Genomic DNA, 27,956 nt, shown 5'->3' with positions numbered 1-27,956 from the left:
CGAGGCGCTAGTCTGAGGCGCCAGTCTGAGGTGCTAGTCTGAGGCACCAGTCTGAGGCGCTAGTCTGAAGCGCTAGTCTGAGGCGCTAGTCTGAGGTGCTAGTCTGAGGCGCAAGTCTGAGGTACTAGCCTGCGGCGCTAGTCTGAGGTGCTAGTCTGAGGCGGTGCCCTCGTGAGGACCGCTCCTGCGGCTGCGCTTGCTGGGAATCTCCTCCTGGCTGCAGCCCTGGAAAGGGAGGGGGTGGGGAGTTACCCACACACAGAGACCCAAAGACTCACCACACATAGAGACCCATAGACTCACCACACACAGAGACCCATAGACTCACCACACACAGAGACCCATAGACTCACCACACACAGAGACCCATAGACTCACCACACACAGAGACCCATAGACTCATCACACAGAGACCCATAAACTCACCACACACAGAGACCCATAGACTCACCACACATAGAGACCCATATACTCACCACACACAGAGACCCATAGACTCACCACACACAGAGACCCATAGACTCACCACACACAGAGACCCATAGACTCACCACACACAGAGACCCACAGACTCACCACACACAGAGACCCATAGACTCACCACACACAGAGACCCATAGACTCACCACACATAGAGACCCATAGACTCACCACACAGAGACCCATAGACTCACCACACACAGAGACCCATAGACTCACCACACACAGAGACCCATAGACTCACCACATAGAGACCCATAGACTCACCATACACAGAGACCCATAGACTCACAACACACAGAGACCCATAGACTCACCACACACAGAGACCCACAGACTCACCACACACAGAGACCCATAGACTCACCACACACAGAGACCCATAGACTCACCACACACAGAGACCCATAGACTCACCACACACAGAGACCCACAGACTCACTACACAGAGACCCATAGACTCACCACACACAGAGACCCATAGACTCACCACACACAGAGACCCATAGACTCACCACACACAGAGACTCATAGACTCACCACACACAGAGACCCATAGACTCACCACACACAGAGACTCATAGACTCACCACACACAGAGACCCATAGACTCACCACACAGAGACCCACAGACTCACCACACACAGAGACCCATAGACTCACCACACACAGAGACCCACAGACTCACCACACAGAGACCCATAGACTCACCACACACAGAGACCCATAGACTCACCACACACAGAGACCCATAGACTCACCACACAGAGACCCATAGACTCACCACACACAGAGACCCATAGACTCACCACACACAGAGACCCATAGACTCACCACACACAGATACCCACAGACTCATCACACACAGAGACCCATAGACTCACCACACACAGAGACCCATAGACTCACCACACACAGAGACCCATAGACTCACCACACACAGAGACTCATAGACTCACCACACACAGAGACTCATAGACTCACCACACACAGAGACCCATAGACTCACCACACACAGAGACCCATAGACTCACCACACACAGAGACCCACAGACTCATCACACACAGAGACCCATAGACTCACCACACACAGAGACCCATAGACTCACCACACACAGAGACCCATAGACTCACCACACACAGAGACTCATAGACTCACCACACACAGAGACCCATAGACTCACCACACACAGAGACCCATAGACTCACCACACACAGAGACTCATAGACTCACCACACACAGAGACTCATAGACTCACCACACACAGAGACCCATAGACTCACCACACACAGAGACCCATAGACTCACCACACACAGAGACCCACAGACTCATCACACACAGAGACCCATAGACTCACCACACACAGAGACCCATAGACTCACCACACACAGAGACCCATAGACTCACCACACACAGAGACTCATAGACTCACCACACACAGAGACCCATAGACTCACCACACACAGAGACCCATAGACTCACCACACACAGAGACTCATGGACTCACCACACACAGAGACCCATAGACTCACCACACACAGAGACCCATAGACTCACCACACACAGAGACTCATAGACTCACCACACACAGAGACCCATAGACTCACCACACACAGAGACCCATAGACTCACCACACACAGAGACCCATAGACTCACCACACACAGAGACCCACAGACTCACCACACACAGAGACCCATATACTCACCACACACAGAGACCCATAGACTCACCACACACAGAGACCCATAGACTCACCACACACAGAGACCCATAGACTCACCACACACAGAGACCCACAGACTCACCACACACAGAGACCCATAGACTCACCACACACAGAGACCCACAGACTCATCACACACAGAGACCCATAGACTCACCACACACAGAGACCCATAGACTCACCACACACAGAGACTCATAGACTCACCACACACAGAGACCCATAGACTCACCACACACAGAGACCCATAGACTCACCACACACAGAGACTCATAGACTCACCACACACAGAGACTCATAGACTCACCACACACAGAGACCCATAGACTCACCACACACAGAGACCCATAGACTCACCACACACAGAGACCCACAGACTCATCACACACAGAGACCCATAGACTCACCACACACAGAGACCCATAGACTCACCACACACAGAGACCCATAGACTCACCACACACAGAGACTCATAGACTCACCACACACAGAGACCCATAGACTCACCACACACAGAGACCCATAGACTCACCACACACAGAGACTCATGGACTCACCACACACAGAGACCCATAGACTCACCACACACAGAGACCCATAGACTCACCACACACAGAGACTCATAGACTCACCACACACAGAGACCCATAGACTCACCACACACAGAGACCCATAGACTCACCACACACAGAGACCCATAGACTCACCACACACAGAGACCCACAGACTCACCACACACAGAGACCCATATACTCACCACACACAGAGACCCATAGACTCACCACACACAGAGACCCATAGACTCACCACACACAGAGACCCATAGACTCACCACACACAGAGACCCACAGACTCACCACACACAGAGACCCATAGACTCACCACACACAGAGACCCATAGACTCATCACACAGAGACCCATAGACTCACCACACACAGAGACCCATAGACTCACCACACATAGAGACCCATATACTCACCACACACAGAGACCCATAGACTCACCACACACAGAGACCCATAGACTCACCACACAGAGACCCACAGACTCACCACACACAGAGACCCATAGACTCACCACACACAGAGACCCATAGACTCACCACACACAGAGACCCATAGACTCACCACACACAGAGACTCATAGACTCACCACACACAGAGACCCATAGACTCACCACACACAGAGACCCATAGACTCACCACACACAGAGACTCATAGACTCACCACACACAGAGACTCATAGACTCACCACACACAGAGACCCATAGACTCACCACACACAGAGACCCATAGACTCACCACACACAGAGACCCACAGACTCATCACACACAGAGACCCATAGACTCACCACACACAGAGACCCATAGACTCACCACACACAGAGACCCATAGACTCACCACACACAGAGACTCATAGACTCACCACACACAGAGACCCATAGACTCACCACACACAGAGACCCATAGACTCACCACACACAGAGACTCATGGACTCACCACACACAGAGACCCATAGACTCACCACACACAGAGACCCATAGACTCACCACACACAGAGACTCATAGACTCACCACACACAGAGACCCATAGACTCACCACACACAGAGACCCATAGACTCACCACACACAGAGACCCATAGACTCACCACACACAGAGACCCACAGACTCACCACACACAGAGACCCATATACTCACCACACACAGAGACCCATAGACTCACCACACACAGAGACCCATAGACTCACCACACACAGAGACCCATAGACTCACCACACACAGAGACCCACAGACTCACCACACACAGAGACCCATAGACTCACCACACACAGAGACCCACAGACTCATCACACACAGAGACCCATAGACTCACCACACACAGAGACCCATAGACTCACCACACACAGAGACTCATAGACTCACCACACACAGAGACCCATAGACTCACCACACACAGAGACCCATAGACTCACCACACACAGAGACTCATAGACTCACCACACACAGAGACTCATAGACTCACCACACACAGAGACCCATAGACTCACCACACACAGAGACCCATAGACTCACCACACACAGAGACCCACAGACTCATCACACACAGAGACCCATAGACTCACCACACACAGAGACCCATAGACTCACCACACACAGAGACCCATAGACTCACCACACACAGAGACTCATAGACTCACCACACACAGAGACCCATAGACTCACCACACACAGAGACCCATAGACTCACCACACACAGAGACTCATGGACTCACCACACACAGAGACCCATAGACTCACCACACACAGAGACCCATAGACTCACCACACACAGAGACTCATAGACTCACCACACACAGAGACCCATAGACTCACCACACACAGAGACCCATAGACTCACCACACACAGAGACCCATAGACTCACCACACACAGAGACCCACAGACTCACCACACACAGAGACCCATATACTCACCACACACAGAGACCCATAGACTCACCACACACAGAGACCCATAGACTCACCACACACAGAGACCCATAGACTCACCACACACAGAGACCCACAGACTCACCACACACAGAGACCCATAGACTCACCACACACAGAGACCCATAGACTCATCACACAGAGACCCATAGACTCACCACACACAGAGACCCATAGACTCACCACACATAGAGACCCATATACTCACCACACACAGAGACCCATAGACTCACCACACACAGAGACCCATAGACTCACCACACAGAGACCCACAGACTCACCACACACAGAGACCCATAGACTCACCACACACAGAGACCCATAGACTCACCACACAGAGACCCATAGACTCACCACACATAGAGACCCATAGACTCACCACACACAGAGACCCATAGACTCACCACACACAGAGACCCATAGACTCACCACACACAGAGACCCATAGACTCACCACACACAGAGACCCATAGACTCACCACACACAGAGACCCATAGACTCAGCACACACAGAGACCCATAGACTCACCACACACAGAGACCCATAGACTCACCACACACAGAGACCCATAGACTCACCACACACAGAGACCCATAGACTCACCACACACAGAGACCCATAGACTCATCACACACAGAGACCCATAGACTCACCACACACAGAGACCCATAGACTCACCACACACAGAGACCCATAGACTCACTCAAACAGAGACCCATAGACTCACCACACACAGAGACCCATAGACTCACCACACACAGAGACCCATAGACTCATCACACACAGAGACCCATACACTCACCACACACAGAGACCCAGAGACTCACCACACACAGAGACCCATAGACTCACAACACACAGAGACCCATAGACTCACCACACACAGAGACCCATAGACTCACCACACACAGAGACCCATAGACTCACTCACACAGAGACCCATAGACTCACCACACACAAAGACCCATAGACTCACCACACACAGAGTCACAGCATTACCGTCCGACACCAATGAGGTAGGGGATCGTTTCGCTGGACAGACAAACACACGCACACTTACACACAAACACACGTACACACACACGTACACATCCACACACACACACACATGTACACACAAACACACACACATACACACAAACACACATACACACAAACACATACACACACAAACACATATACACACGTACACACACAAACACGCACACATACACACAAACACACATAAACACATATACATACACGCGTACACACACAAACACGCACACATACACACAAACACACACACACGTACACACATACACACAAACACACGTACACACACGCACAAACACACACACGCACACGTACACACGTACACACACACAAACACGCACACATACACACAAACACACATACACACGCACACAAATACACATACACACAAACACACGTACACACGCACACACATACACACATACACATACACACGTACACACACACACACACCACGCATCGTGACGGTGCCCTCACCAGGTCAGCCAGCAGTGGAGTGAACTTCCCACTGCTGCTGTTGCCGCTGCTGCTGTTGCTGTTGTTGTTGCTGCTGCTGCTGTTGTTGCTGGGTAGCTCCTCGGTGCCCGGCCCTCGTAGAACCTCGGTTCCACTCCTGGCCAGGGCTGACGCACGGACGGCGCCACCACCACCACCACCAGCGACCATTCCTCCTCCGCCGGCAACGAGCACGGCGCCGGCGGCGCCGTCGGCACCGAGCCGGGGAGCCGGCGACGCCGCCGACGGGCACAGCCGCGCCACCACGGCGCTCACGTTGTCGGCCTTGGTGCCGAGCCGGTGCCAGCGGGACAGCGCCTCCGCCACCAGCGCCTGCGCCAGCGTCAGGTCTACACCGCTGCTGCTGCTGCTGGCACCACCGGCACAACAACCAGCACCACCAGCAGCACAACCACCGGCACCACCAGCAGCACAACCACCGGCACAACCACCGGCACCACCACCAGCACAACCACCGGCACCACCACCGACATCACCACCACCACCACCGGCACCACCACCACCGCTGGCCTGCAGGATGAGACGTGTAAGTGCATGTAGACGTGTGTGTGTGTAGATGTGTGTGTGTGGATGTAGACGTGTGTGTGTGTATGTAGACGTGTGTGTGTGTATGTAGACGTGTGTGTGTGTATGTAGATGTGTGTGTGTGTATGTAGACGTGTGTGCGTGTATGTAGACGTGTGTGTGTGTATGTATAGTGTGTGTGTGTAGACGTGTGTGTGTATGTAGACGTGTGTGTAGACATGTGTATGTAGACGTGTGTGTGTATGTAGACGTGTGTGTGTGTATGTAGACGTGTGTGTGTGTAGATGTGTGTGTGTGGATGTAGACGTGTGTGTGTGTATGTAGACGTGTGTGTGTGTATGTAGACGTGTGTGTGTATGTAGATGTGTGTGTGTATGTAGACGTGTGCGCGTGTATGTAGACGTGTGTGTGTGTGTATGTATAGTGTGTGTGTATGTAGACGTGTGTGTGTGTATGTAGACGTGTGTAAGTGTATAGTGTGTGTGTATGTAGACGTGTGTGTGTGTATGTAGACGTGTGTGTGTGTATGTAGGCGTGTGTGTGTGTGTAGACGTGTGTGTGTGTATGTAGACGTGTGTGTGTATGTAGACGTGTGTGTGTGTGTGCATGTAGACGTGTGTGTGTATGTAGACGTGTGCGTGTATGTAGACGTGTGTGAGTGTATGTAGACGTGTGTGTGTGTATGTAGATGTGTGTGTGTATGTAGACGTGTGTGCGTGTATGTAGACGTGTGTGTGTGTATGTATAGTGTGTGTGTGTAGACGTGTGTGTGTATGTAGACGTGTGTGTGTATGTATGTAGACGTGTGTGTGTGTGTATGTAGACGTGTGTGTGTGTATGTAGATGTGTGTGTGTATGTAGACGTGTGTGCGTGTATGTAGACGTGTGTGTGTATGTATAGTGTGTGTGTGTAGACGTGTGTGTGTATGTAGACGTGTGTGTGTGTAGACGTGTGTGTGTGTAAACGTGTGTGAGTGTATGTAGACGTGTGTGTGTATGTATGTAGACGTGTGTGTGTGTGTATGTAGACGTGTGTGCGTATGTAGACGCGTGTGTGTGTGTAAACGTGTGTGTGTGTATGTAGACGTGTGTAAGTGTATAGTGTGTGTGTATGTAGACGTGTGTGTGTGTATGTAGACGTGTGTGTGTGTATGTAGGCGTGTGTGTGTATGTAGACGTGTGTGTGTGTATGTAGACGTGTGTGTGTATGTAGACGTGTGTGTGTGTGCATGTAGACGTGTGTGTGTATGTAGACGTGTGTGTGTATGTAGACGTGTGTGTGTGTATGTAGACGTGTGTGTATATGTGTGTGTGTGTATGTAGACGTGTGTGTGTGTATGTAGACGTGTGTGAGTGTATGTAGACGTGTGTGTGTATGTAGACGTGTGTGCGTGTATGTAGACGTGTGTGAGTGTATGTAGACGTGTGTGTGTATGTATGTAGACGTGTGTGTGTGTATGTAGACGTTTGTGTGTATGTAGACGTGTGTGTGTGTGTGTATGTAGACGTGTGTGAGTGTATGTAGACGTGTGTGTGTATGTAGACGTGTGTGCGTGTATGTAGACGTGTGTGAGTGTATGTAGACGTGTGTGTGTATGTATGTAGACGTGTGTGTGTGTATGTAGACGTTTGTGTGTATGTAGACGTGTGTGTGTGTGTGTATGTAGACGTGCCCGTGCTCGCTGCTGCTGCTGTGCGTCCGCACGATGACAGAGCGCCACGGCCTCTGTGGGCGTGAGGACATCCCAGACTCCGTCGGTGGCCAGCACCAGGTAGCGGTGGTGCCCTGGGTCCAGCCTGTAGGCGCTGACGTCCGGCTCGGGGGAGACCACAAACTGGGCGCTCGCAAAGTCGTAGCTCCAGAGGTCCCCTGTGGGATATCGCCAACACACACACACACACACGTACACACACACACACACGTACACACACACGTACACACACATACGTACACACACACACGTACCACACACACACACGTACACACACACACGTACACACACCCACACGTACACACACACGTACACACGTACACACACACACTCACACACGTACACACTCACACACGTACACACTCACACACACGTACACACACACACACGTACACACACGCACACGTGCACACGTACACACACACACACACACGTACACACACGTACACACACACGTACACACACACATACACACACACACGTACACACACGTACACACACACTTACACACGTACACACACACGTACACACACGTACACACACACGTACACACGTACGCACACACATGGACATGTACACACACGGACACACGTACACACACACGTACACACGTACACACACACGTACACACACACACACGTACACACACGTACACACACACGTACACACACGTACACACACACGTACACACACACGTACACACACACATGTACACACACGTACACACACTCGTAAACACACACGTAAACACACCTATGCGTACACACACATATACATGAACACACGTTTCACAACAACCGCCATTCGCCATTAGGTGGCGATGACATAACCAGGGCGCCTGTGCCAGGCTACGTGCACTTTTAACGCCAGATGAAGTGTCGAATGCCCGCTGGCAGGAGGTCGCCAGGAGGTGCCACGGGTGTGTATAGGTGTGTGTGTGTGTGTAGGTGTGTGTGTAGGTGTGTGTAGGTGTGTGTGTGTAGGTGTGTGTGTAAGTGTGTGTGTGTAGGTGTGTGTGTGTAGGTGTGTGTGTAGGTGTGTGTAGGTGTGTGTGTAGGTGTGTGTGTAGGTGTGTGTAGGTGTGTGTATAGGTGTGTGTGTAGGTGTGTGTAGGTGTGTGTGTAGGTGTGTGTGCCGGACGGGCAACTCTGTCGTGGACAGTGCTGTGGGGGGAGGTCCAATTTTGATTGGCTCCTCTACATACACACACAGGGGCTAAACGGGGGCTCTGGATGGATGCGAGGGGCTGGTAACCCCTCCACCTTCAATTAATTACCACTAAACCACGAATTAAGAATATATAACTAATAAGCTTGTGCCGGAGGCCCCGGGAGGCCAGGCGTCTATGACGTCTCCTGGCCAAACCCCAATTGGCGGAGCCAGGAGATTGAATATCTACCCTCGGGGCTCCTCCAGAAACAACGAAAAACCACTACGGGTGGCCACGTGGAATGTTCGAACACTCACTGCGGAGGAGAGGCTGCCACTCCTCTGTCGGGAGCTGGACCGGTACCGCCTGGATCTATGTGGCATTCAGGAGGTCCGGTGGACCGGCTCTGGCTCCTGCCACTATGAGGGGTGGACAGTCCTCTACTCGGGGCAGCAGACTGCCAAACAACAGGGTGTGGCTCTTCTTTTGAACAAAAGAATAAAGGGGCGTGGGAACATGGCGGTGAGGTGTGGGAAGCTGTAAGTCCCAGGCTACTTTGGGCTCGCCTTCCCATCAACTGGAGGCGAGGAATGGTGGTCGTGGTTACTTATGCCCCCACCGAAGATGAACATCCGTGGAGGGATGCAGGCAAAGCCGATGAGTCAGATGACTTCTATGACCTCCTGTCACAGGTGCTGGCTAAAGTGGCCCCTCGGGATAGAGTCATCATGTTGGGTGACTTCAATGCCCGAGTTGGTCATGATACTGGCACCTGGTCTGGAGTGATTGGAGGGCATGGGCCAGATCAGCTCAATAACAACGGTAGAAGGCTGCTAGATTTTTGTGCAGCCCATGGGCTAGTAATTACCAACACGCTGTTCCGGCATCGGCGCATCCACACAACATCATGGATGCATGCCGAGTCCAAGCAAGAACATCTGCTGGACTAGATAGTGATGGACCAGCGGATGCGAGCCCATGTCCTTGACACCAGGACCTACCGTGGAGCTGATCTGCCTTCTGACCATCCGACTAGTCATCTGTAAGATGTGCCTGCTATTCTTCAACTCCGGTGGTGGGTGTACACCCAGGACCCCATTCCAACCTAAAGTGGCCTGGTCTCAGTTATCTGATGAAAGTTGCAAGCGAGAATTTCATCATCGCTTGCGGCTGGGATTGGCATCGTCCCCGACTACTCCTGATGTCGAGGGTAAATGGGCGAGGTTTAGGACTGTGACTCATGCAGCTGCAATGGCTGCTTTGGGTACGCGGTCCAGACCTCCCCAGAGACCCTGGCTGACAGAGGAAGTGTTCAGGATGGTTGAGAAAAAACGACAGGCCCACTGTCATCAGTTACAGAATCCCATGTCAGAGAATGAGGAGGCTTACCGCAGCCTTCGCTCGGAGGTTCGGAGAGCCATGAGGTGCTGCAAGGATGGGTGGTGGTCGCGGGTTGCTGAGGAGATGGAGTCTGCCTCAGTGGCCCGTGATCACAAATCTCTATTTAACTCCATCAAAAAAGTAATCTGCAGCGCCACACCTATTACCATCATTAGGGAAAAAAACGGTGACCCAATCTTCGACCCCCAGGAACAGGTTTGCAGATTTGCTGAGCATTTCTGTGAGGTCCTGGGGGAGGGAAAATCCCTCAATCGGGAAAACATCGTGGCACAAAGTGAGGATGACCCTGCTGAGGCTACGGTGCCTCAAATATTGGAAGAAGTCACCCCCTGTGAGTGGCTGGCTAAGGTGCCATCTGTTGAGGAAGTACTGAAGGCGATCCGGAGTCTGAGACCAGGAAAGGCAGCGGGCAGAGATGATCTCCCAAGCGAAATGCTGAGGGAGGGCGGCGTTTGTGCACAGACTGCCCTATATGACATCATAACAACAGTCTGGACCACTGGACGGGGTCCGCAGGATTGGAAGGATGCCCTGGTGGTCCCCCTTTTTAAGAAGTGGGACCGCACAGACTGTAACAACTACAGTGTGCCGGGAAAGGTCCTGGCAAGGATTATTCAACATCGCCTTGCCAGGCACGCTGAGGAGAGGCTTGCGGAGCCCCAATGCGGTTTCAGGAAAGGGCGGTCCTGCAAAGATGCCATATTTTCTGTCCGTCTGCTACAGCAGAGGTGTAGGGAATTCCAAAAAGACCTACATATCTGCTTTCTTGACCTGGTCAAGGCCTATGATACCATCAGTAGACCTGGGCTCTGGGTTGTTCTTCATGCTTTTGGAGTACCTGACCCTCTGCTCACGATCATTAAGGACCTTCATGATGGTGAGCGGGCCCGGGTAAAACTACGTGGCCGGGAGTCAGAGCCATTCCCTGTACACCTTGGGGTGCGACAGGGATGTCCTCTGGCTCCCACATTATTTAACATCTATTTTGACCATGTAGTTCGTGAAGCCTTCAATAGCTGTACCGGGGGAATCTCCATATGGTACATATATAATGGTAGGCTGATCGATGCCTGGGTGCGGTCAAGGGATGGCTCCTTATTGCTCAACCACGTCATGTATGCTGATGATTTGGTAATAGCTGCTCATTCAGAGGAGGAGTTGGAGACGCTGCTGCTGAGACTGGAGCGTGCCACTAAGAGGTGGGGCTTTACCATCAGCCCCACCAAAACTAAGCACCTGCCTGGGTATTTTGTACCAGCGGACACTCCACCCCCACAACTCCCAATCGGTGATGGGGCAGTTGTGGAGAGAGTGGAGAGTTTCCCATACCTGGGCAGTGTGCTTATGACCGGCTCCAGTTTAACAGCAGAGGTCTCACTCCGAATCAGTCGAGCGGCAATATCTTTTCATCGGTTGCGTAACGCTGTGTGGAAGCTACCTAGTCTGTCGCTCCGCACTAAGCGTCAAGTCTTCTCGGCCACAGTCATTCCCTCCCTTCTCTACGCTTGCGAAACGTGGACCCCCCTAATGGAACATCTTCGCTGGTGTGAAACATTTAGGCTGGCCTGCCTACGATCCATCCTGGGTTTAACCAGGCTGGATTGTGTGAGGAGCTCACAAATCCTTGAAAGATCTGGGCAAGGCACCATCGGTGAGCTCCTCCGGCGGGCAAGGCTGCGATGGCTGGGTCATGTAGCCCGCATGCCCAGCCACCGCATGCCGAAACAGCTTTTGTTCGGCCGGATCGAGGGGGCTAAACGAGCGCGGCACGGGCTAGAGAAGAGATGGAGTGATGTGGTACAGGAGGAGGTGGAGCTGAGTGGACTTGCCGATGACTGGTACCAGCGGTGTCAAGATCGGCCTCTGTGGAGGAGGCTCGTGAAGGATGCTACTGGGCAGTTGGAGGTAGTCGCCCTCCAACAACAATGGAGGGCGGAGGAGCGACGCTCAGAACAACGAGCGGAGCGCCGGGTGGCTAAAGCACAGCAGGTTGGCACAGTAGGGGGCACAGGTGGTGCATCAGCCAGTCATCTCAGTCAGTCGACCCGTGGCACCTGGGTCTGCCCCGTGACCTCCTGCCAGCGGGCGTTCGACACTTCACGTGGCCTCAGGGTGCACATAGCCTGGCACAAGCGTCGTGGTGACGTCACCGCCACTTAGTGGCGAATGGCGGTTGTTGTTGTTGTTGTGTAGGTGTGTGTATAGGTGTGTGTGTAGCTGTGTGTGTGTGTAGGTGTGTGTGTGTGTGTAGGTGTGTGTGTGTAGGTGTGTGTGTGTGTAGGTGTGTGTAGGTGTGTGTGTGTAGGTGTGTGTGTAGGTGTATGTGTGTAGGTGTGTATAGGTGTGTGTGTAGGTGTGTGTGTAGGTGTGTGTGTGTGTACCGAGGGAGCGTGACACGGCCAGGAAGGGGATGTCCTCCGTGGCTGAGCTTTGCTGCCCAGGGCCGCAGTGAGCCACAAGGGGCCTCCTCCAGGCCACACGGCAAGGCCCCCCTGGCTTCCTCATCACCCTGGTGGGCAGACACACAAAGACAAAGATCCCCCGTGTAGCCTTAACAGACTGTACGGGCAAGTGCTGTTAGCGAGCACACACAAAGACAAAGATCCCCCGTGTAGCCTGTAACAGACTGTAGGGGCAAGTGCTGTTAGCGAGCACACACAAAGATCCCCCGTGTAGCCTGTAACAGACTGTAGGGGCAAGTGCTGTTAGCGAGCAGCACCTACGGAGGCCGGAACGGTACACGAGGGGGTGGGTGCCCAGCACCACGCCCGGCCGCCTTTGTCTCCCTAGTGGCGATGTTTACACACCGTACCAGGTATTCATTTGAGGCTTAGTCGACCTAGGGGAGGCCCTGGACCGGTTCAGATAATCGTGACTGGTGTTGGCTGTGAGCGGGAATCGAACCCGGGTCATCAGGTTCGTAGCACAGCGCGCTAACCACTACACTACTCCTCCCCATACACCCATACACACATACACACACACATACACACACACATACACACACATATATACACACACACAACAACAACCGCCATTCGCCACTAAGTGGCGATGACGTCACCACGACGCTTGTGCCAGGCTATGTGCACCCTGAGGCCACGTGAAGTGTCGAACGCCCGCGAGCAGGAGGTCACGGGGCAGACCCAGGTGCCACGGGTCGACTGATTGAGACGACTGGCTGATGCACCACCTGTGCCCCCTACTGTGGCAACCTGCTGTGCTTTAGCCACCCGGCGTTCCGCTCGTTGTTGTGAGCGTCGCTCCTCCGCCCTCCGTTGTTGTTGGAGGGCGACTGCCTCCAACTGCCCAGAAGCGTCCTTCACAAGCCTCCTCCACAGAGGCCGATCTTGACACCGCTGGCACCAGTCATCGGCAGGTCCACTCAGCTCCACGTCCTCCTGTACCACATCACTCCATCTCTTCTCTAGCCCGTGCCGAGCTCGTTTAGCCCCCTCAATCCGGCCGAACAAAAGCTGTTTCGGCATGCGGTGGCTGGTCATGCGGGCTACATGACCCAGCCATCGCAGCCTTGCCTGCCGGAGGAGCTCACCGATGGTGCCTTGCCCAGATCTTTCAAGGATTTGTGAGCTCCTCACTACAATCCAGCCTGGTTAAACCCAGGATGGATCGTAGGCAGGCCAGCCTAAATGTTTCACACCGGCGAAGATGTTCCATTAGGGGGGTCCACGTTTCGCAAGCGTAGAGAAGGGAGGGAATGACCGTGGCCGAGAAGACCTGAAGCTTACTGTGGAGCGACAGACCAGGTAGCTTCCACACAGCGTTACACAACCGATGAAAATATATTGTCGCTGGACTGATTTGGAGTGAGACCTCTGCTGTTAAACTAGAGCCGGTCATAAGCACACTGCCCAGGTATGGGAAACTCTCCACTCTCTCCACAACTGCCCCATCACCGATTGGGAGTTGTGGGGGTGGAGTGTCCGATGGTACAAAATACCCAGGCAGGTGCCTGGGTATTATACACATACACACACACAGACACACATACACACACACATACACACACACACACAGACACACAGACACACACATACACACACAGACACACACACATACACACACATACACACACACATACACATACACACACACACACACATACACAAGAACAACAACAACAACCGCCATTTGCCACTAAGTGGCGGTGACGTCACCACGATGCTTGTGCCAGGCTATGTGCACCCTGGGGCCACGTGAAGTGTCGAACGCCCGCTGGCAGGAGGTCACGGGGCAGACCCAGGTGCCACGGGTCGACTGACTGAGATGACTGGCTGATGCAGCACCTGTGCCCCCTACTGTGCCAACCTGCTGTGCTTTAGCCACCCGGCGCTCCGCTCGTTGTTGTGAGCGTCGCTCCTCTGCCCTCCGTTGTTGTTGGTGGGCGACTGCCTCCAACTGCCCAGTAGCGTCCTTCACGAGCCTCCTCCACAGAGGCCGATCTTGACACCGCTGGTACCAGTCATTGGCAAGTCCACTCAGCTCCACGTCCTCCTGTACCACATCACTCCATCTCTTCTCTAGCCCGTGCCACGCCCGCTTAGCCCCCTCAATCTGGCCGAACAAAAGCTGTTTCGGTATGAGGTGGCTGGGCATGCGGGCTACATGACCCAGCCATCGCAGCCTTGCCCGCCGGAGGAGCTCACCGATGGGACCTTGTCCAGATCTTTCAAGGATTTGTGAGCTCCTCACACAATCCAGTCTGGTTAAACCCAGGATGGATCGTAGGCAGGCCAGCCTAAATGTTTCACACCGGCGAAGATGTTCCATTAGGGGGGTCCATGTTTCGCAAGCGTATAGAAGGGAGGGAATGACCGTGGCCGAGAAGACCTGAAGCTTAGTGCGGAGCGACAAACCAGGTAGCTTCCACACAGCGTTACGCAACCGATGAAAAGATATTGCTGCTCGACTGATTCGGAGTGAGACCTCTGCTGTTAAACTGGAGCCAGTCATAAGCACACTGCCCAGGTATGGGAAACTCTCCACACTCTCCACAACTGCCCCATCCCTGATAGGGAGTTGTGGGGGTGGAGTGTCCGATGGTACAAAATACCCAGGCAGGTGCTTAGTTTTGGTGGGGCTGATGGTAAGGCCCCACCTCTTAGTGGCACGCTCCAGTCTCAGCAGCAGCGTCTCCAACTCCTCCTCTGAATGAGCAGCTATTACCAAATCAGCAGACATAACGTGGTTGAGCAATAGGGAGCCATCCCTTGACCGCACCCGGGCATCGATCAGCCTCCCATTATATCTGTACCATATGGAGATTCCCCCGGTACAGCTATTGAAGGCTTCACGAACTACGCGGTCAAAATAGATGTTAAATAATGTGGGAGCCAGAGGACATCCCTGTCGCACCCCAAGGTGTACAGGGAATGGCTCTGACTCCCGGCCACGTAGTTTTACCCGGGCCCGCTCACCATCATGAAGGTCCTTAATGATCGTGAGCAGAGGGTCAGGTACTCCAAAAGCACGAAGAACGACCCAGAGCCCAGGCCTACTGATGGTGTCATAGGCACACACACACATACACACGAATGTCTTACCGCCCGCCCAGCCTCTCGATGCGTTCCCTCTCCACTGGATCCTCCGGCTTGTGGTCGCGCGTCAACGCCACGGCAAGTAGCGGCACCACCTCGTCCACCACCTCGTCCACCACCTCCTCCTCCACCTCGTCCACCTCCTCATCCACCACCTCGTCCACCTCCTCCACCACCTCGTCCACCTCCACCACCTTGTCCACCTCCTTGTCCACCACCACCTCCTTGTCCACCTCCTCCTCTTCCACCTCGTCCACCACCTCCTCCTTGTCCACCTCCTGCCGGGGCGGTGGTGGTGGTGGTTGTGACAGTGGTGGCCGTGGTGGTGGCGGTGGTTGTGACAGTGGTGGTGGTGGTTGTGACAGTGGTGGTGGTGGTTGTGACAGTGGTGGTGGTGGTTGTGACAGTGGTGGCCGTGGTGGTGGCGGTGGTTGTAGTGGTGGTGGTGGTGGTTGTGACAGTGGTGGTGGTGGCGGTGGTGATGGTGGTTGTGACAGTGGTGGTGGTTGTGACAGTGGTGGTGGTGGTTGTGACAGAGGTGGTGGCCGTGGTGGTGGTGATGGTGGTGGTGGTTGTGACAGTGGTGGTGGCCGTGGTGGTGGTGGTGATTGTGACAGTGGTGGTGGTTGTGACAGTGGTGGCCGTGGTGGTGGTGGTGGTTGTGACAGTGGTGGTGGTTGTGACAGTGGTGGTGGCCGTGGTGGTGGTGGTTGTGACAGTGGTGGTGGTGGTGGTTGTGACAGTGGTGGCCGTGGTGGTGGTGGTTGTGACAGTGGTGGTGGTGGTGGTTGTGACAGTGGTGGTGGTGGTTGTGACAGTGGTGGTGGTGGCGGTGGTGGTGGTTGTGGTGGTTGTGACAGTGGTGGTTGTGGTTGTAGTTGTGGTGGTTGTGACAGTGGCGGTGGTTGTGACAGTGGTGGTGGTTGTGGTTGTGGTGGTTGTGACAGTGGTGGTGGTTGTGACAGTGGTGGTGGTGGTGGTTGTGACAGTGGTGGTTGTGGTTGTGGTGGTTGTGACAGTGGTGGTTGTGGTTGTAGTTGTGGTGGTTGTGACAGTGGCGGTGGTTGCGGTGTTGCCACGGCTTGGCCGATGGCCGCTATGAAGTCCGCCACGACTTGGCCATGCGTAGGTGGGGTTCCGTCCCAGGCTAGGTGGGCCTTCACAGAAGGGGGGCCCATGTCCGAAGGGGGGTCCGCTGAATAAATGGGGCGCAAGGAAGAAGGGGGGCCCGCTGAATAAATGGGTCGCAGTGAGGAAGGGGGGGCCAATGAATAGACGGGGTGCGTTGAAGGGGGGGGGGGTCCGTCTGTGGGGGTGCCCCCCCCCCGGGGGTGGCGCTGGGTGATGACGGCTCGCGAGTCTCCCACGTGGGCGACGTAGAGCTCGTCACCGCCCCTGATGAGGCAGCAGCAAGCCGTGGTGCCTGTCGTGCTGGGATGGCCCTGCCGTGTGCGCGACCAGCTGCCTCCTGTAGGGGGGGGGGGGAGTTAGACAGGGGTGTGGGTGAGTGACTGTGTGGGTGGGTGGGTGAGTGAGTGATTGAGTGGGTGGGTGAGTGAGTGGGTGGGTGGGTGAGTGATTGAGTGGGTGGGTGAGTAACTGAGTGGGTGAGTGACTGAGTGGGTGGGTGATTGAGTGGGTGGGTGAGTTACTGACTGGGTGAGTGACTGTGTGAGTGGGTGGGTGGGTGGGTGATTGAGTGGGTGGGTGAGTGACTGAGTGGGTGAGTGACTGTGTGGGTGGGTGGGTGGGTGACTGAGTGGGTGGGTGGGTGAGTGACTGACTGGGTGAGTGACTGTGTGAGTGGGTGGGTGGGTGATTGAGTGGGTGGGTGAGTGACTGAGAGGGTGAGTGACTGTGTGAGTGGGTGGGTGGGTGAGTGATTGAGTGGGTGGGTGAGTGACTGAGTGGGAAGTGACTGTGTCAGTGGGTGAGTGATTGAGTGGGTGGGTGGGTGAGTGACTGTGTGAGTGGGTGGGTGAGTGATTGAGTGGGTGGGTGGGTGAGTGACTGTGTGGGTGAGTGACTGAGTGGGTGAGTGACTGTGTGGGTGGGTGGGTGAGTGATTGAGTGGGTGAGTGAGTGACTGAGTGGGTGAGTGACTGTGTGAGTGGATGGGTGAGTGATTGAGTGACTGTGTGGGTGGGTGAGTGACTGAGTGGGTGAGTGACTGTGTGAGTGGGTGGGTGGGTGAATGACTGTGTGGGTGAGTGACTGTGTGAGTGGGTGGGTGGGTGAGTGATTGAGTGGGTGGGTGAGTGTGCCAAAAAAAACCTCTGGAAGGTAAGATGGACAATTGTTGCTAGGAATTTTATGTTATTAAATTTGTTATAACAAAAATTAAATTGTAAAAGTTTTTTTTGTATTTTGAAACGTTTTACAATTTTCAATGTTATTGAACAAAAATATATCAAATATGAAAAATGTTGCGAGAATCTCTTACACATTAGCCATGGGCGAAATAAATGTATCGTGCAACATTCACTGCCATTAATGCAGTGCTACAGTGAAATGCAACGAAGTGTTTGATGACGTTATTTCTGACAATATTCCCTGCCATTACATTGAGACAAAATAAAATTAGACTCTGATCAATTTATTGGTAACTCTACCGCTTCTCTTTGCTCTTCGTTATTTCCTAGGTAACTTCAGACAGCATCAGCCACACTCACGTTTCTTCACTCTCCGCTATCAAGCAGCGTCCATCGGAGAAGATCAAATTCATTATGAGACCTCCTTTGCCAGTAACAATATATAGTAATAGGTTTTACCCTTTTAACTGGCAGAAAAACTGACACCTTTATTCAAAGCATCATGTTTGCAATAACCACAGCACAAGCAGTCAAAATGCAAACAAAAGAGACAACTCTGATAATAATATTGGCACTGTCCTTGAATTTGATTGGTCCACACCCGAGACGGCTTTTCTTAGAGCCTAGTCTCCACTGGTGTTGGACCAGAAGACGCCAAAAGGCGTACAACTCAAAAACAGCGTACTATCAGAGTATTGAGGGCTCGGGGTGAGCATTTACAACCTAGTAATAGTTTTTACCCTTTTTATTATCAGAGTTGTCTCTTTTGTTTGCATTTTGACTGCTTGTGTTGTGGTTATTGCAAACATGATGCCTTGAATAAAGGTGTCAGTTTTTGTGCCAGTTAAAAGGGTAAAACCTATTCCTATACTAAGATCAAATTCGTCAGTTAACAGCTTCGGGTGATTGAAAACAGCGCTAAGGTGAAGTTACGGGGGGGGGGGGGGTTGTTCAAATTGCGCAGCAGGCACAGAGAATGTTCCCCCTTCGTCTATTGTGGAAGATACAGAAGACTTCCCTGATCAACAAATTAAACCAATTTCAATGTTTATTTTGCCTCTATCAGCTACATTTGGCCCCAATCATACACGACAAAACGTTGCGCCTTTTGGCGTCATCATCACCTGGTCTAACACCGCAAGTGTGAGACGTCATCATCATCTGGTCTAACACCGCAAGTGTGAGACATCATCTGGTCTAACACCGCCTGTGTGAGACGTCATCATCACCTGGTCTAACACCGCAAGTGTGAGACATCATCATCATCTAGTCTAACACTGCGTGTGTGAGACGTCATCATCACCTGGTCTAACACCGCAAGTGTGAGACGTCATCATCACCTGGTCTAACACCGCAAGTGTGAGACATCATCATCATCTGGTCTAACACCGCAAGTGTGAGACGTCATCATCATCTGGTCTAACACCGCAAGTGTGAGACGTCATCATCACCTGGTCTAACACCGCAAGTGTGAGACGTCATCATCACCTGGTCTAACACCGCAAGTGTGTGACGTCATAATCACCTGGTCTAACACCGCAAGTGTGAGACGTCATCGTCACCTGGTCTAACACCGCAAGTGTGAGACGTCATCATCACCTGGTCTAACACCGCAAGTGTGAGACGTCATCATCATCTGGTCTAACACCGCAAGTGTGAGACTTCATCATCACCTGGTCTAACACCGCAAGTGTGAGACGTCATCATCATCATCTGGTCTAACACCGCGTGTGAGACGTCATCATCATCTGGTCTAACACCGCAAGTGTGAGACGTCGTCATCACCTGGTCTCACACAGCGTGTGAGACGTCATCATCATCTGGTCTAACACCGCGTGTGTGAGACATCATCATCACCTGGTCTAACACCGCAAGTGTGAGACGTCATCATCACCTGGTCTAACACCGCAAGTGTGAGACGTCATCATCATATGGTCTAACACCGTGTGTGTGACGTCATCATCACCTGGTCTAACACCGCAAGTGTGAGACGTCATCATCACCTGGTCTAACACCGCAAGTGTGAGACGTCATCATCATCATCTGGTCTAACACCGCAAGCGTGAGACGTCATCATCACCTGGTCTAACACCGCCTGTGTGAGACGTCATCATCACCTGGTCTAACACTGCGTGTGTGAGACGTCATCATCACCTGGTCTAACACCGCAAGTGTGAGACATTATCATCATCTGGTCTAACACTGCGTGTGTGAGACGTCATCATCACCTGGTCTAACACCGCAAGTGTGTGACATCATCATCACCTGGTCTAAAACCGCAAGTGTGAGACGTCATCATCACCTGGTCTAACACCGCAAGTGTGAGACGTCATCATCACCTGGTCTAACGCCGCAAGTGTGTGACGTCATCATCATCATCTGGTCTAACGCCACAAGTGTGAGACGTCATCATCATCTGGTCTAACACCGCAAGTGTGAGACGTCATCATCACCTGGTCTAACACCGCAAGTGTGTGACATCATCATCACCTGGTCTAAAACCGCAAGTGTGAGACGTCATCGTCACCTGGTCTAACACCGCAAGTGTGAGACGTCATCATCACCTGGTCTAACACCGCAAGTGTGAGACGTCATCATCACCTGGTCTAACACCGCAAGTGTGAGACATCATCATCATCCGGTCTCACACCGCAAGTGTGAGACGTCATCATCATCTGGTCTAACACCGCGTGTGTGAGACGTTATCTTCACCTGGTCTAACACCGCAAGTGTGAGACGTCATCATCACCTGGTCTAACACCGCAAGTGTGAGACGTCATCATCATCTGGTCTAACACCGCGTGTGAGACGTCATCATCACCTGGTCTAACACCGCAAGTGTGAGACGTCATCATCATCATCTGGTCTAACACCGCGTGTGAGACGTCATCATCATCACCTGGTCTAACACCGCGTGTGAGACGAGGCTCTAAGGGAAGCTGTCTCGGGTGTGGACTTATCAATTCCACCGCCAATGCATTATCAGAGCTGCGTGTTTTGTGTTTGCATTCCGACCGCAGGTATTGTGCTCAATGCACAAACAATGACTCCTTGTATACGAAAAAAATGGTGTCAGTTTTGTTGCCAGATGAAAGGGTTAAAAAAAAATAATTATCATATTGTGTTACAGGCAAACGAGGTTCCAATGGTGGAACAAAACGTTAATTTAGTGTAGTGTATAGTGTAGTGTATAGTGTAATGTAGTGTGTAGTGTAGTGTGTAGTATATAGTGTAGTGTATAGTAGTGTATAGTGTAGTGTATAGTGTATAGTAGTGTATAGTGTAGTGTATAGTGTAGTGTATAGTAGTGTAGTGTATAGTAGTGTAGTGTATAGTGTAGTGTATAGTAGTGTATAGTAGTGTAGCGTATAGTAGTGTATAGTAGTGTATAGTGTAGTGTATAGTGTAGTGTATAGTAGTGTAGTGTATAGTAGTGTATAGTGTAGTGTATAGTGTAGTGTATAGTAGTGTATAGTAGTGTAGTGTATAGTGTAGTGTATAGTAATGTATAGTAGTGTAGTGTATAGTGTAGTGTATAGTGTAGTATATAGTGTAGTGTATAGTAGTGTATAGTGTAGTGTATAGTAGTGTATAGTGTAGTGTTTAGTGTAGTGTATAGTGTAGTGTATATAGTAGTGTATAGTAGTGTAGTGTATAGTATAGTAGTGTATAGTGTAGTATATCTAGTAGTGTATAGTGTAGTGTATAGTATAGTAGTGTATAGTGTAGTGTATAGCGCAGCACGCGTGAGACCCACCCAGCTCCTCCCACATGGCGCGCTGGCACGCCAGGAAGCCGTCACGGATGGCGTGGCAAACTCCCGCGGGGTCGGTGGCGCCCCACAGCCCGGGCTGGGCACGGATCGAGGGCCAGAGGCAGCGGCGGGCGAATCGAGCGGCCTGGGGGCCGCCGTGGCCGTCGAACACGGCCAGGAAGATGGCGTCCCCGTCGCCCTCGGTGGAGACCTGCGGGCACGGGGCGGCGAGGGGAACGTCACGTGACGCGAGCGGTGCATTGTGGGTCGGTCCTAGGCCTCGACCGGCGACCCGGCGGACAAAGATCCCCCGTGCAGCCTTGGCGGACCGTAGAGGCGAGTGCCGTTAGCGAGCGGCGCCAGCGATGGCCGCGAGGGCACACGAGGGGGTGGGTGGCCGGCACCACGCCCAGCCGCCTTTGTCTCCCCGGTGGCGATGTTCACGCACCGCACCGGGTACTCGTTTGAGGCCGAATCGACCTAGGGGGAGGCCCAGGACCGGTTCAGATAATCGCCACTGGGTGTTGGCCGTGAGCGGGAATCGAACTCGGGGTCGCCAGGTTCATAGTGCAGCACGCTAACCGCTACACTATCGCTCCCCACACACACAGAGACACACACAGAGACACACACAGAGACACAGAGACACACACACGCAGACACACACAGAGACACACAGAGACACACACACAGAGACACACAGACACACACACAGAGACACACAGAGACACACACAGACACACACAGAGACACACACACAGAGACACACAGACACACACACACAGACACACACACACACAGAGACACACACACAGAGACACACAGACACACAGATACACACACAGAGACATACAGAGACACACACAGACACACACAGAGACACACAGAGACACACACAGACACACACACAGAGACACACACACACAGAGACACACACACAGACACACACACACAGACACACACAGAGACACACACACAGACACACACACAGAGACACACACAGACACACACAGAGACACACACACACAGAGACTCCGCCCACCTCTGTGATGTCCTCCATGTAGCGCCGCCCCCCACGGTTGGAATCGGCGCTCACGATCAGCTTCAATGGGCTCGACATGGTGCAACCTTAACACACACACAGACAGACACATACAGACACACAGAGACACACACACACATACACACACACAGACACACACACAGAGACACACACAGACACACACACACACACAGACACACAAACAGACACACACACACAGACACACACACAGATACACAAACACAGATACACACAGACACACACACACAGACACACACACACAACAACCTGTGTCTCTGTGTGTGTGTGTCTGTGTGTGTCTTTGGTGCAACCTTACCCCACACATACACACACAATAACCTGTGTGTGTCTGTGTGTGTGTCTCTGTGTGTCTCTGTGTGTGTCTCTTGTGCAACCTCACCCCACACACACAACCTGTGTGTGTGTGTCTCTGTGTGTGTCTGTGTGTGTGTCTCTTGTGCAACCTCACCCCACACACACACAACCTGTGTGTCTGTGTGTCTGTGTGTGTCTGTGTGTGTGTCTCTTGTGCAACCTCACCCCACACACACAGACACACAACCTGTGTGTTTGTGTATGTCTGTGTGTGTAGTCGTGCTCTCAGTGCGGGCTACTCACAACACTGATGACAAATGTCGCCGTGACTACCACGTTTTTGCCGTCGTAAAATGACAGATTAATAATAAACAAAAATTAGGTTAATAATGAAAAATGACAGATTAATAATACACACAAATTAGGTTAATAATGAAAAATGACATATTAATGACAGGCTCATAATCAACAATGACAGATTAATAATGAAAACCACAGACTAATCATGGAAAATGACAGATTAATAATAAACAGAAAAGCCTTAAAGCCCTAAGCGTGTTGTGGTGGCAGCAGCAGCAGCAGTGACGAGGCACACCACGTGACGTTGCTGGGGCAAGCCAGGGCAAGCCAGGGCAACACACGCCTCACACCACACACACAGCCTCACACTACACACACAGCCTCACAGTACACACACAGCCTCACACTACACACACAGCCTCTCATTTACACACCGACCCCCCTGGTTCCATCTGTGGGGGGCTAGTGCCCCCCTCCACACTCCCCATTAGGTGGGGGGGGACTGATCTTCCCCTCCCCCCTCCCCCGCGAGCGGGTGGGGTGTGACGTCAGCACCCCTCCACCCCCCCCCCACTCGCCGCTGGCGGCTGCTCAGAGTTAATTATTTATTTATACTAAGCCGTTGTGTCAACAGCCAACGGGCGCTGGACGGCCCTCCCCCACCCACGTGACCCCCCCACCCACGCGCGCGACCACCCACGCGCGTGGGTGCGGGCAGCCGTAGTAGGGTAGTTTAATATGCACGCGCTGGGTAAGCAATTAATTAATTAATCTCTGCGCGCGCTCGGTAAGCAATTAATTAATTAATCTCTGCACGCGCTCGGTAAGCACTTAATTAATTAATCTCTGCGCGCTCGCTTGCGGTGAGAGTCAAACGTCCCTCTGTTTAATTATTTATTTACAGGTGCCTATGCTGATTAAAGCCACCCACACACACGCACAGCCGATCGCTGTCCCACCGCTCTTCACAAAGATCCCCCATATAGCCTTAACAGACTGTAGGGGCAAGTGCTTCCCACCGCTCTTCACAAAGATCCCCCATATAGCCTTAACAGACTGTAGGGGCAAGTGCTTCATAGCAGCACCTATGAAGGCCGTAACCGCTCTTCACACACGCACACACACGCACACCGTCGTATGCCGATCGCTGTCCCACCGCTCTTCACACACATGCACGCACACACGCACACACACACGCACACACATGCGTCACAAAGTCAGTAGTCTGCGCTAAGATTTATTTCCCGTGTATGTCCCCCTCCAGCCAGCAGCAGCCCTTCCTCCTCTCTCACCTACCCGTCTCAGAGTGCGTCCACCGCCTGAGCCCGAGCCGACCGAACTGACCTCCTTTGTCCGTGTCCGCCGCTCACCTCTGCGGCCGCTGCCGCCCGACGGGGCCGAGGAAGATGTTTCTCTCTCTCGCCTTGGGGGACTTTGTGTCGTCGATCGCTCTCAGCTCCACCCTGCAGGCGTCCCGAGCGCGGACCCTGAGGACGGCTAGCTCCTCTCTCTCTCCGCTGCCGCCGCTCCAGAAGGACTCTGCCACAAATTCTCCCTCCTGCACCACACTTATATATGTAGCAAGCCCCTTAACCCCGCCCCCCAACCCCCCCGGGTCATGTGACGTCATCCCACGCATCCAATCGAATCCTCTTTGCGGCCGTTAGGAGCGCTCTGGCCGTTGGGGATGGGGGGAGTCACGTCATCCCCCTGTTGTATATATAGGTGTTATGAAAATTGATGAAAATACTGAGAATTAAATTAAATTTGCATAATTTATCCGAAATTATGTTAATTGTGTAATTATGCGCATACATTATGCTGATTCGAGATATAATCGTATTAATTTATGCGAGTGGGCGTGGTTATGATAATGCAGGTCATTATGGATTATAAGGTCGAGCCTCGGTGACGAGGATTGTGTTATGAATTGGAATAACGCAATTAATCGTATGCAGTGACGCAGGCGTTGTGAGCGTGAATGAGAGAGAGTCGATTCGACTCTGCTCTTAAATTCCGTATTATCGATAAGGATACAATTACTCTCGATTGAACATTATGAATTATGTGTGTTATGGATTATGTGTGGTGATAGTGTGCTTATGATAGGTCCCCAGGATTCAGATCTCATACGCAGAACAATATTATGCAGAATTTCAGGAAGAATCACACACAAACCTTCTGCTTTGATCAATTTTATTTTCTAGCTAACTTTAATTTTTGGATAATATGAAAACTCAATCTCGGGATGTTGGAATTTCAACACAGCGTTAACATGATACCATCACGATTGCGTTGTTTCACCTCGATAGCGGCACCTGTGGTTAATTCCCGACACGTAACGCAATCGATCGGTTGTTGAGAGAGAGATTAAAAACAAGCGAACTATTCTATCAAAACCTTAACCTTATAATATGCAAACTCGTATTCTTGAATGATTACACAACACGGCACTCGGTCTTTGATTCGTATCCAATCCTTAACACATTCTGATATGCAAAATTATTATGCTTGAAATCGTCAGCACAGTACCACGGCGATGTTCGTTCATTGATTCATCAACGATTATGCAATTAAAGCGTTCGACTGAAATAATTCTGATTGCCTCATCAACGTAACTCAATGGGTGGCGATGTTTTTCGTTATCAGCTAATAGTTGATGCAGTTATCATGAGTCTTGTATGTTTAATGGGAGGGTTGTTGATTTCTTGCGTTGAGCAAACGCCTAGGTTGATTTCCTTGTCAAAAAAATGTTTGTTCGTTGTGTAGCGGTGGGGGAGTGAGAAGGGAGTGTGGGGGAGGGGCATACGAACGACTGCCAGTTTCTGTCCACCGCTGGCTGGATGAGTCAGCACAACGCTCGCCGTCGTCGCGCCGACGACGGTGACGCGAAGTTGCGTGCTGTAGCACGCTGGTGGCACGCTGTTGGCACGCGCTGGTGCTGGTGGCACGCTGGTGGCGCGCTGTTGGCACGCGCTGGTGCTGATGCTGGTGCTGATGGCACGCTGGTGGCGCGCGCTCCCTCTCCTTGAAGATGCGCGAACGCGCCCGTGCTGGTTCGCTGATAGCAGTTTCTCTCCACTGCTGGCTGAGCTGCTGCACGCTCTTGCTTGGCGTTGCTGGCCGCGCTCTTTCTCCTTGAAGATGCGCGAACGCGCCCGTGCTGGTTCGCTGACAGCAGGTTTCCTCCACTGCTGTATGACTCACTTTTGTTGATACATCGCGACTCAGCGATCCTCGCTACTCAGCGAGGCTCGGAGCCAGCCGCTCCATGCGACTGCTCGTCCTGTGGACGTCTTGACTCGCTGATCTGTCTTGACTCTTGACTTAACTTCACTCTTTTGAAAATGCGGCTGACCGTTATATTCAAAGACAATTCTCTCTGCGCAGTGGAAAAGGGGGGGGCGGGGTCTGTGTGTGTGAGTTCGTGTGTGTGTGTGTACAGATGGCTCCTGCGATAACGATCTGTTTGCCCTGGCGTGAAATTCCTCTCTCGCGCTCTTCGGGAGAGACAACGGTGGTAGGGAGTACCTATCTCTTTATACTTTCGACTTTATATTTCTCAAATACCATTTGGTCCCATGTTCGCCAAGACTCGTGTTTGTAACTACGTC

The 27,956-nt window shown here is 52.3% G+C and overlaps 2 protein-coding genes across 2 annotated transcripts; both read right to left on the bottom strand.

Moving 5' to 3' along the window:
• Nucleotides 1-98: 98 nt before the first annotated feature.
• On the bottom strand, nt 99-18,061 carry LOC142921821 (uncharacterized). Its single transcript, XM_076063158.1, has 5 exons — nt 16,605-18,061; nt 13,422-13,549; nt 8,451-8,647; nt 6,214-6,762; nt 99-225 (listed from the first exon to the last, which is right to left on the bottom strand). The coding sequence occupies exons 1-5, from the start codon at nt 17,774-17,776 to the stop codon at nt 151-153; spliced, it is 2,121 nt and encodes a 706-aa protein (XP_075919273.1). The 5' UTR covers nt 17,777-18,061; the 3' UTR covers nt 99-150.
• A 1,205-nt stretch (nt 18,062-19,266) lies between these two features.
• On the bottom strand, nt 19,267-24,618 carry LOC142921859 (protein phosphatase 1D-like). The gene is made up of 4 exons (XM_076063194.1): nt 24,346-24,618; nt 23,707-23,792; nt 22,668-22,875; nt 19,267-19,286 (listed from the first exon to the last, which is right to left on the bottom strand). Exons 2-4 carry the CDS (start codon nt 23,782-23,784, stop codon nt 19,267-19,269), a joined length of 306 nt encoding a protein of 101 aa, XP_075919309.1. The 5' UTR covers nt 23,785-23,792; nt 24,346-24,618.
• Between the last annotated feature and the right edge of the window lie 3,338 nt (nt 24,619-27,956).

The sequence above is a fragment of the Petromyzon marinus genome, unplaced genomic scaffold, assembly GCF_048934315.1.
Source record: "Petromyzon marinus isolate PM22_M1 ecotype Great Lakes invasive population unplaced genomic scaffold, UKy_Petmar_22M1.pri1.0 PM_G_Scaffold_9, whole genome shotgun sequence".
Classification (NCBI taxonomy): Eukaryota; Metazoa; Chordata; class Hyperoartia; order Petromyzontiformes; family Petromyzontidae; genus Petromyzon; species Petromyzon marinus.
The sequence above is the reverse complement of the archived record's forward strand: the minus strand, read 5'-3'. Positions and strand labels throughout refer to the sequence as shown.

Excerpts from the sequence above, each read along its gene's own strand:
- LOC142921821 (XM_076063158.1), bottom strand. The coding sequence starts at position 17,776 with ATGGGCCCCCCTTCTGTGAAGGCCCACCTAGCCTGGGACGGAACCCCA. Across the intron at positions 13,550-16,604 it reads ATCGAGAGGCTGGGCGGGCG|GGTGATGAGGAAGCCAGGGG; the intron begins GTAAGACATTCG and ends TCTGCCCACCAG. Across the intron at positions 6,763-8,450 it reads AGCAGCAGCAGCGAGCACGG|GCCAGCGGTGGTGGTGGTGC; the intron begins GCACGTCTACAT and ends CTCATCCTGCAG.
- LOC142921859 (XM_076063194.1), bottom strand. The coding sequence starts at position 23,784 with ATGTCGAGCCCATTGAAGCTGATCGTGAGCGCCGATTCCAACCGTGGG. Across the intron at positions 22,876-23,706 it reads ACATGGAGGACATCACAGAG|GTCTCCACCGAGGGCGACGG; the intron begins GTGGGCGGAGTC and ends CCGTGCCCGCAG. Across the intron at positions 19,287-22,667 it reads CGCCATGTGGGAGGAGCTGG|CGGAGAGTGAAGAAACGTGA; the intron begins GTGGGTCTCACG and ends GCTGCTTGATAG.